Consider the following 10,376-nt stretch of genomic DNA (forward strand, 5'->3'; position numbering starts at 1 on the left):
AGTTAAATAAACAATTTGATCATTTGTTAAAACATTTGCGCGACATTTTTTTTTCATCCGATTCGGCAAAAAACGCAAAAATTTGGCCCTTCAAAGCACTTTTACAGTGAATAGTTTTTCACCAAAAACACAGATACGCCTCCCTTCTCCAATAATAGACACAGGATACACCCTTTCCTGAATTTCATTATTTACTTATATAATTGTTTAGTTTTAATAATTATTATTACTTTCGTTCATACCATGAATGATCAAGATATACATGAACAAACAACGAAAAATATCAAGAAAAATGCTGATCGGCGCGTTGACAATCTCAGCTGAAAATCGGATGCCGTAAAATCAGTGCGCGCACGTATGCGCATGCAGTGCGCATAAAACGGCGTTACATATTGTCACCGAGAAATGGTTGACGTAAGCAAAGATGGTTTACTTGCGTTACTTATACGCCCAAAACGTTGTTAGGGCGCGCAAGGCAGCGGGCTGCACGAGGGATGAAGACGACAAATCATCTAGCCCCGAGATTGCTCAAGGTTTTCCAACTGCCAGGAATTCAATTCAATTCGTTTTATTTTACCAGAAGTTTGGAAGGATATCTGGGCTAAAAGCTGTGAAACCACAGCTTGACATAGCCCAGACAACCTCTACAAGACAGTGCCGACATAGTTATTAATAATAGTTAAGAGAAACAATGGAAAGATCTAGAATAGCAGATATTATTCAATATTAACTTTGAGTAGTATTCAAAACACAAACAAACTTAGTTTCTAAATATAATCAGAAATAACCCAAGAATACATCATACATACATATTTGAACAAAACTATAGATTTGTACAATCATCATAACTGAAATCAAGATAGCATACAGGTACGAGAAATAATAGGTCAGTGAAGCAAACATATATCAGAAACGCGACTACTTATAGTTTGGAAAAGGATTCTTGAAGCTGCTTAAATGAAATTATCTTGGCATATTGATGCTGATTTTGTATTTGTGGGAGGTTGTGCTGCAATGACAATTTTGTAGATTGTGCGGAAATGCGGAATATGCCGTAATTCAGTACTACGAGCAGGTATAACCGTTTTATTGGGTGTAAGGCTTGCAGTTTGTACCAAAAAAATCCTTCTGCTCAGTAGTTGAGAAGAAGAAGGAATGCAAAAAAACGGAAATCATATATGTTATTAGCTCTGACAATTTTGTATGAGGGAAATAGCATTTGGGTCGAGTGTAGGAACGAAATCTTTGCAATATACCGAATGGCCTTTTTTTGTAGTGAAGTATTTTTTGAATGTTTGTTTTCGTTTTGGTAAGCCAAATAAGGCTGAAGTAATTTAAATGAGATTGCAGAGAGTTTTTCACAGAAGCTATGGACTTGCGAATCCCAGCTAAGATGAGATGAAAAAATAACTCCTAGGATCTTGTGTTCATGTAAAATATCAATTTGTTGTCCAGCATATTTAACATTATGATTAAATTTAAGTGGCCTGTTTCTTGCCCTGAAAATAACTGCTTTAGTTTTTTTGCGTTAACATTTAGTTTATTCGACTGTGACCAAATATGGAGTTGTTCAAGTATTTCATTGGTATTGTTAATCAATTCATTTTAATGTGACTAGAGATTAGAATGCTGCAGTAGTCCGCATAAATGATGAATTTCGCTGTTTGATTAATTGTAACAATATTATTTATGTAAGCATTAAAAAGAAGAGGTCCCAAAACACTGCCTTGTGGGACACCGCATGTAATAGGCAGAAAGAATGACCGTGTAGTGCCTATGCATACACATTGGGTTCTTCCAGTTAAATATGATGTTATCAGTTCTAACGGCTTCCCGCGTATACCATACGACGATAGTTTGGATAATTATATCTTGTGATCTAAGGAATCAAAAGCCTTAGTGAAATCAACAGAGTGCTAACGTGTAAATATTATTTTCAATGTTTTCCACAATGATCTCTTTTATTGTCAATAATGCTGTTTCGGATTTGTTTTTCCTGAATCCAAACTGGGCTTCAGCCAAAATCTTGTGTTTGTCTAAAAACCGCGTGATTCGACAGGAGATAAGCTTTTCTAGTCCCTTGGAGAATATGGGTATAATCGATATCAGCCTATAGTTTGATGTTAAGTTCCTGTCACCACTTTTATATATTACTGTCACTCTAGACTGCTTCATGCCTTCTGGATACACACCGGTTTCGGCACAAGATTATTGATGTGGACAAGTACCGAGACAAAAAATTCTAAAACATACTTTACTGGCCCCACTTGCATATTGTTAACGTCTAACGCAGTGCTATTACTTAAGTTCATAATGGTCATATAAGTTTCTGTTTCGCTTGTTGGCTCAAAAAATAGGCTTTCCCTAGTAGTATTTATTTGTGAGCGCAGAATCGGAGTGGTGCTGTCCTGTGATACTATGTTAACAAAGTATTCGTTAAAGTGCATTGCTAAGGCTTTGCCGGTTATTTCCTTACTTTGGTGGCTTATTTTTTCGGGCGAACGGCAGGTGTTTCCGCGGCTGAGGACGGTATTGATAATTTTCCAAGTGGTATCTGGGTTACGGCGAGCAATATCAGAGAACACATCTTGAGAGTAAGTTTTCCTTGCGCGCCTTACCCCCGAATGCAGAAATGTAACTTGGCTCGAACTTAACTTCCATCGGTCTCAAGTGAGCTCCATCGTGTTTCATAAACCAAACTCGGCTTGAAGTGCGACTTGCAACCGGCTTGGCTCGATCCTAGTGCGGTCCAACTTCAAGTCGGCTGAGGAGCTTGCTTGAAGCTGACTTCGTTGTATTTTCCAACATGGCCACCTACCGATCGGACGTCGCGCGGAGGGTAGCTGCGTTCGAGTTCGCTTGCCACGCCATGGACGTAGTATTTTCTGAGGCCATTCGTTGCCGAAGATTCCACGGCCAGCGTTACGAGATCGAGGGAACCCCATGGAGCCCTACGACGACGAGCAGTTCCTCGCCCGCTATCGGTTCTCCAAGAACGCCGTGCGGGAGCTGCTCACCGTGTTGCCCCTGCGTGAAAGTCCAGACAACAGGGGACAGCCTGTTCCTCCGATGCTGCAGCTACTCCTGGCTTTGAGGTTTTATGGGGCCGGTACTTTCCAAACTGTCACCGGGGATCTGGTGCGGATTTCGCAGCCCATGGTGTGCCGCGCAGTTGGCAAGGTCACCTTGCTGATTGCCAAGCACCTGCGCCCGATGCTGGTGCAGTTTCCAGCTGTCTCGCAGTTTGAAAAGCTGATGCGGGACTTTTATGAGATCGGTGAATTCCCTGGTGTGACCGGCTGCATAGATTGCACGCATGTCCGCATCAACAGCCCGGGTGGTGCAGATTCGGAAGTCTACCGGAACCGCAAAGGCTATTTCTCCATCAATGTGCAGGTGAGCAATGAAAATTGAAATTCTCTGAACAGTTACCACTGTTCAGCTCATTCGTATTCGTTCGCGTCGTGTACGTGCTGTCATTTTATTTATTTCCCCGCGGTGCTACGAACGTACAGTCACAAGATTACTTGCCCGAAAGACGCGGGTTCGATCCCGGCCGCGGCGTTCACATTTCGATGGAGGCGAAATGCTGGAGGCCTGTGTACTGTGCGACTTCGGTGCACGCTGAAGAACCCCAGGTGGTAGAAATTTCCGGAGCCTTTCACTACGGCGTCCCACATAGCGAAATGTGTCTCTTCGGAATATGCGATCGAGGCCCAGCATTTTGTTTTAGTACTGCTTTATAATGTAGCTTTGTACTCCATGAAGAGGGTAGCTTCGTTCTCCATGCTCCATGAAGAGTAGCACTACATTCTAGGCGCTATATTACCACGCAATCACTGTGAAAATTCACCGCAAGGAAGGTTAGTTAATGTTTTCAATGACAGTGCATGACAAAGTTGACAAAGCTTGACCACACTTTCGTGCTGTGGCATTAAATCAACGCAGTATTCCTTTATATGTGCAGGTGCCAAAAAGCCCACATAAAGACACGGAATGTGGTCGAAAGGACATTCGGTGTCTGGAAGCGCCTCTTCCCTTGTCTGGATATGGGGCTCCAGCACAAGCCGAAACAAGCTGCAGTGATCATCACAGCGTGTGCAGCCCTGCAGAACTTTGCATGTTTGATGAAGGAGCCACAGCCTCCTATTGAAAGCGCTCCCATCCAGGACGCTCCACCGGCTCGCACCAGCACGACAGCAGCGAGGCGGCCAGAGCACCTGCCACCTGTTGATGGTGTCAGCGACAGCTTGTCGGGAATGCAGGCACGACGGGTGCTCATCCAGAAGAGCTTCACATAGGTAAGAAATGCACAGTCCTCAACACTGTCCCATGCATTTTGAATAAAGCATGTTTATAATGCGCACTTGCTCATGCTACCCGTATCCCAAATTTTGTGCAGGAACTAAAGAAATGTTAGAGCAATGGGAACGACTAGCAGCAGTTCAAGCGGCGGGACGAAGAGGTCGACGAAGTGCAGCTGGGGATCCTGAGTGACTCCTGAGAGTGTGCTCATCATGACGCTCTCTGATCTACGACCGCAGACCTTCACTGCGAATACACCCCTTTACACTAGAATTTTTTCTCAGCTTCGGAAGCTTTTAAGTTGCGAGCTTGTTGCATTAACAAACTGCTACTCTTCCACTTCTAGTTTCTGGATTTCTTGCTATAGTGTTCTATTTCAAATGCTATTTTTCAAGAACGCTGTATTGATCTTGCAGAGGCGAATACCAGAAAAGCTCTTGTTGACCCTGCTGCTGAGGGTCTTAATGGCGCTCAGTTCATTTGTTTAAGAGCTGCTGCCTTGGCGGCTTTGCTTACACGCATGTGAAAAATTACCAGATTTGGTAAAGTACAACAGTTAGGCCTTAGGTGGAGCAGTCGCAGGGCTTGTGCACCTTTCCACAGAGCAAACATTTGTGTGGCTGCTTTGGTAGCGGCATGGAATTCAGGTTCCTCACAGCAAGTAGTTCTGCTACTTCGTCTTTTCTACTTTCACCCGGCTTGCACTTCAAGCTTGGGCTCTTGCATGTCTTCCATGTGTTGAGTATAAATTTGTTTTTATGTCACAATTGTAATGACAAAGAAGTGCCCATGTGGCAGCGGGACTGCTCTCGGCAAGCGCGTGCTTCGGGTTGGTGCTGCTGGAACCGTTGACTGTCTGTGAACGCTGTTCTGCGCTTTGTACTTTCTGCCCGGAAAACCCATTGCACAATCATTAATTTCAAATATACCTTTTACAACAAAACGAGACGTTCCCAATTGCCAACAATGATGAAATTCCAGATCACTGCGAAGTTTTGTTTTCTGGCTTGCCAACAGAGGTGTGTTATGAATCAGTTATTAAATTTCTCACTTTTTTTTGGCTGTATTGAATTAAAAAAACATGAGTGTATTCTTTTCATTTGGTTTGCTTTCAAGATGGTGTAGAACGGTCGAACCTTCAGCTGTCACACTGGAGCCTTCTTTTCAAGGAACGATGCTCGAGTGGTTTGTTGTGCATTGTCGCTCTCTCTCGTCTCTGTTCAAAGTGGGAGTTGGTTGTTGTCATAGTATGGTGCAAAAGGTCGATTCTTTAGGTCTGAAATGGGCTTCCTGACATGATCCACATGCCTCGTCCAGCTCAATCTCTTACAACAAAGTTGCATAACGGGCAGTAACTGGCACAGAGAAAGAAGCGAAAGAAGCAGCATATGTGCGGAGAGGATTCCAGGCATTGTTGTGTCATGGTGAAACATACCAACCTACAGTGTGTGACCTGTGAGCATTTTTAATTTCCAATTGTAAAGGTCATGGTCGTACATAGAACTCCTGTAACTCTTGCTAAGGCTACACAATCTGTCTGCGAGCAGTTGCACTCAATATTCATTGTTCTCGAGCCAAATGCACCTGGTGTTTGTTAGGTGCCTTGCTTTGCATGGCTGAATACAAACCCTAGATCATAAAGTGAGTCGTCATGAGCCAACACCAACAGTTAGTCGAGATCATTGTGTGCGGGCACTACTGATGTTTGGGAACGCCTTGCTGCCGCAGTCATGGTGGACCACTGAAAGATAATTTATGACTCCAGTAGTGTTTGCAACTTTTTGTTTTGTGGGTTCAATGAATGGTTTGTGATATGACTAGGTAGCTACTTCTAGCTCGCAAGTGTTGTAGTGAAATCGTTTACATGCAAACACTTGGACTAGCGGTTCTTTTGATTTGTACATGCAGTTACTGGTTGGCTGTCACAGCTTAAATCTGGCTTTGCATTTGAGCCGGCCTTCTTGGAACTGTGCTGATTCCACTCATCGAGAACTGGCATGTTTTGAAATTGTTACATGGTTTGGCGGGGTTCGAAATAGCAGAACGTGGGTGCCATCAGCAAGTGTTTTTTTGATGAATGCTTCTTTATAGTCTTTTTTGTCATGCCTAGTGCGGCTTGTCACAGGAATGTGGTGGCCATATTTTTGAAGCAATAGATTACTTCAGCAAAGGGGGAGGCTGTGGCATTGTATTGACTCAAGCTATGGGCCCACCTTGTAGACAGCATAGGAGGAATCGCATTCTTTAACGGTTTCGGTTCTTGAGTAGGAGGCACTAGCTGCGAGGGTTTAGGTTAGATGAGACAGCAAAGATAATGGAAGGAGTAGAGAGCGGTGTTGGCCTTTGAGCATTTATGTGGTGTTGACTTGCGTGAGCCAATATTGTTGACTTTTTATACATGGAAACATTAATAATGTGGCCTGCAATTTTCTCTACTGGTTGGTTTTGCAATCAATGCCAGGGGAGGTTTTTCCTTCCTAGAGCAGCCATATTTGTAGCATACAGCAATGCGTATTTCTATGAATAAATTGTTGTTTGCATACAAAGATCCATATAGCCATAGCAGCATAAGTACCACGCAACCATCCTACCTGCCTCCTGCTATGCGATAGCTTGTCAGACTTGCATGCAAGGTGGTGACGGGGCTGTATGTCTGTTCCCACCGAGTCATGTGCAAATGAAGTGTAGTTATGTGGATTTGCCACATAATATTTGTGCAAGCATTCACACAGCATTCCAGTTTCATTCAGTCATAGGCACCGTTTATTATGGTGCCTCTCGCAGCCTACGAAGCTGTTCAAGTTTGATTTGTTTTTCAATTTCTAAGATTTCCAATTCCAATTTTTTTTTCTGGATATCAAGGAGTTTTTTCTCCTGCCGCTCTTGCAGAATACTGTTGTGGTCCTCTCGCATCAGCTGAAGACGCAGTCCATGCTCTTCGCGCAGTAAGGCCGCTCTATAGTCGTTCTCATCTGCCAGAGACCTTTCTAAAAGGGCCATCCGCCCTCTTGGAGCCCTGCCAGCGTCACCGGTGGCCACTGCTTCAGCAGTAGTGGGACCAGCGGCAGCTCCAGAAGCAGCTGTAGCACTGCTGCAGCCTGCTGCAGCTGTGCTGGAAGCATCAGCAGGTTGCACAGCAGGAAAAAAGAGATTGCTCTCCTGCTCAATTGCTTCTGGAGTTGCCCCACTCTTACCAACAGCAGCCGCTGGTGACTGCGGCTCATCCACGAGCGGAGGTTCCCAGTCGTCTTCTGTAATAAAGAAAAGGTAAAAATTAGTTGGACAAATCTAAGCTTACAACACATTAGCTGTCTGCCTCAACAGCACAGATTGTTGGGTCAATTGGTGAAGAGACATAACGAAAGCTTTATAATGTTCTTATATAAGGCACCACTTGCCCTTCTCGGCGCCAAATAGCTGCCGTTGTTTCTGGGGGCCCCAGTTTAGTCATTCTGTTTTGTTCTGCCATATTCCTCACCTTTCACTCTGAATTATGCCTGATGACCTCACTTTATTTTTTTCTGCTGATACAGTAGTGATAGTCACGCAGGCCCCGAGTTTTACACATGTGGTTATCCTCTAACTCTGCACCTGCAGCTTTTTTGCTCATTCAATGGGTTTCTTTTCAATTTTAGTATATTTGCTAGTTTGTACTCATGCGTGTCCTCTGGCCCAGGGAGCCAGTTATATGCCCTTCCTTTCTTCAAAATCATCAGCGTCTAGAACTTTGTCAATGCCAATGGACGCCGACAGCTTTCACTTTGTATATCCTGGAGTAGCTGAGCTATTCCACTTTCATTTTTTTTGCAAAGGTTTCCTTGTAATGCCTACCTGCTTGCTTGGCCGCATATATGCGACACCAATGCCAAGGTGAGGCATACAAGAAAGGTGACAAATACTGCAGCCTGAGCCTGAGGGCTACAGAAAACATGCGCTTCGAGTGAAACCTCTGCATTGCACAATTTCCATGAAACTAGCAGCCAAATTCGAAAAGGCATTGAGCATTACATATAGGCAAGCTGCACCATTATTCACAACAAGAATGTTGTTACCTTATCCCTGGAGCACCATCATGTACAAGTACACAGAAATATGAAAATTTATGTGAAGGAGTGCATGCATAATGAAACTGCATTAAAGTTGGCATTCGTTTAAAGTGAGGCAGGAATGGCAAACAAGACTCAAAAACATCATCAGGAGAGAATGTCATAATGAATGCAGTTCAGGTTGCAGCACTGAATGCTTGCTCCCTCGGTGTCCGACGGTTAACCAACTCCTCGCCTTCCGCTACAGGAACACAGCATACCACTCACATAAATATAAGCCGTCAAGTCAAAATGCCTTCAGAGTGCTGTCCAACAACATGCAGCTTGGAGCAGGTCATCCTTTCGCACTGTCAACCAATGCAGCCTTTATCTGCACAAACATTCAGCCAACCACATGTAGAGCAGCTTTCCACAGTGTTGTATTAAATGAGATTTTTATAATTTGTTGTAGATGAACTGTACAGTCCTCATAGCAGGTTCAAAGCAATAAAAAACATTGAAACAGCGTCAATTGACAGTACACGCTGCCGTTGTCATCAAAGGAATATAAAGAGAGGAGTGCTGTTTTTCTACAACATGCAAAGTGCTTTCTTTACCTGCATAACGGAATTCTTCATTGCCTGCTCCATCCACCATTGGCTGCAACAATCTTATAACAGGCAAACTTGCCACTGGTGGCAGGTCGATGCCTCCATCAGAGTCAGTCTGGTTGCCTACCCTGGTCATTATGTGGCTGGCAACAGCAATGACTTGCTCACTTTGAGCGCTCACAGTGCATTGAGCTGACCCTCCTCCTGAAAAGAAAAGACACCGCACACAGTGAAGCTACTCTTAATTTATAGACAATGCGCCATTAAAATATTTTGTTCATGAAGTGCCACACAAAAGCAACCAAAGGCACACCAATACATGCAACTGTGTGTTGTTTTCGCTACGTTTTTGTGCCACCCGTCCCAGCAGTGCCAGGAATGAGTAAAGGTAGGTAGCTGTATGTACAGCCTTCCGGATATTCAATAGTACCAAGCAACTGTCAATAGCGCGGCAAGTTTCCTCATGAACATGAAGGTCGCCAGTGTAGACACTGTCTGGTCTACGGTGCACCCAATTTGGCTTCGCGGCGCGATAGTATGCGAATGGTATTAACTCCGAGCAAAATCGTCCGTTGTCAGTTCGCTGCTGGCCAGGCGCGAGCCCTCCGTCCCACTGCACTGCCCGCTCATCATAGTCTTCTATGCAGCAGAAATCGCATGCCTTCGTACTGACTTGAATGTAGCAAACATTCTCTGTAGTTTTTAAAAATTACGGAGGCTGTACAGGATACTGCTTGGGCATTATTTACACGATTAACGCAGGCTGCATTCATGTGCGTTTGTAAATCAAGCAGTGTACACTGCACCGAAACGTTATTACGTGCCCATTTACGTGTTATCACACTGTTCCTAAAAAACTATGCATTCCAGTACACGCTGCTTACGCCGACCCAAGTAGAATAATCATGCCCTTATCCATGGCATACAAAGCATGCAGGAACAAGCATTTGTAAACGGCCTGCAAGCCGCGCTCACCTGTCTTGTGGCGATCTCTCTTTTTCCTCGCGTCCTCTTCCTTCGACTTTTGTTTAGGTTGGCCCAGCATTTCTTCACCTGATTGGGGTCACGTCGGGTCACCCCGTGATTGCTGTTAAACAGCCCGGCAATTTCCTTCCAAGTGGCGTTTTTTTTTGCCAGCGACGACACATCGGTTTTTTTGGACTCTAATATATGCCGACGTGCGTTAACAAACAATAACAATTCCTTTTCCTCGAACGTGAACTGAGGCGCTGGTCTCCGCTGGGAGCAGGAAAAGCATGGGAAAAACTGGCTATGGCTCAACTAGGATTGGCTCAATGTGGAGCACGTTGCCAGCCAAAAACGTCAATCAAGTGGAAGCAGCGGGTAGCACTGAAATGTAGTTTTTATTGTTAGCAATTTTATGCAGGTCACTCACACCTAGTGCCTGTTTATGACTGCTGAACGAGATGCGTTG

At 44.3% G+C, this 10,376-nt stretch overlaps 1 protein-coding gene across 1 annotated transcript; it reads right to left on the bottom strand.

Moving 5' to 3' along the window:
* Positions 1–7,053: 7,053 nt before the first annotated feature.
* On the bottom strand, positions 7,054–10,065 carry LOC144097539 (uncharacterized). Its single transcript, XM_077630235.1, has 3 exons — positions 9,917–10,065; positions 8,948–9,145; positions 7,054–7,556 (listed from the first exon to the last, which is right to left on the bottom strand). The coding sequence occupies exons 1-3, from the start codon at positions 9,984–9,986 to the stop codon at positions 7,072–7,074; spliced, it is 753 nt and encodes a 250-aa protein (XP_077486361.1). The 5' UTR covers positions 9,987–10,065; the 3' UTR covers positions 7,054–7,071.
* Between the last annotated feature and the right edge of the window lie 311 nt (positions 10,066–10,376).

Source organism: Amblyomma americanum, chromosome 7 (genome assembly GCF_052857255.1).
Source record: "Amblyomma americanum isolate KBUSLIRL-KWMA chromosome 7, ASM5285725v1, whole genome shotgun sequence".
Classification (NCBI taxonomy): domain Eukaryota; kingdom Metazoa; phylum Arthropoda; class Arachnida; order Ixodida; family Ixodidae; genus Amblyomma; species Amblyomma americanum.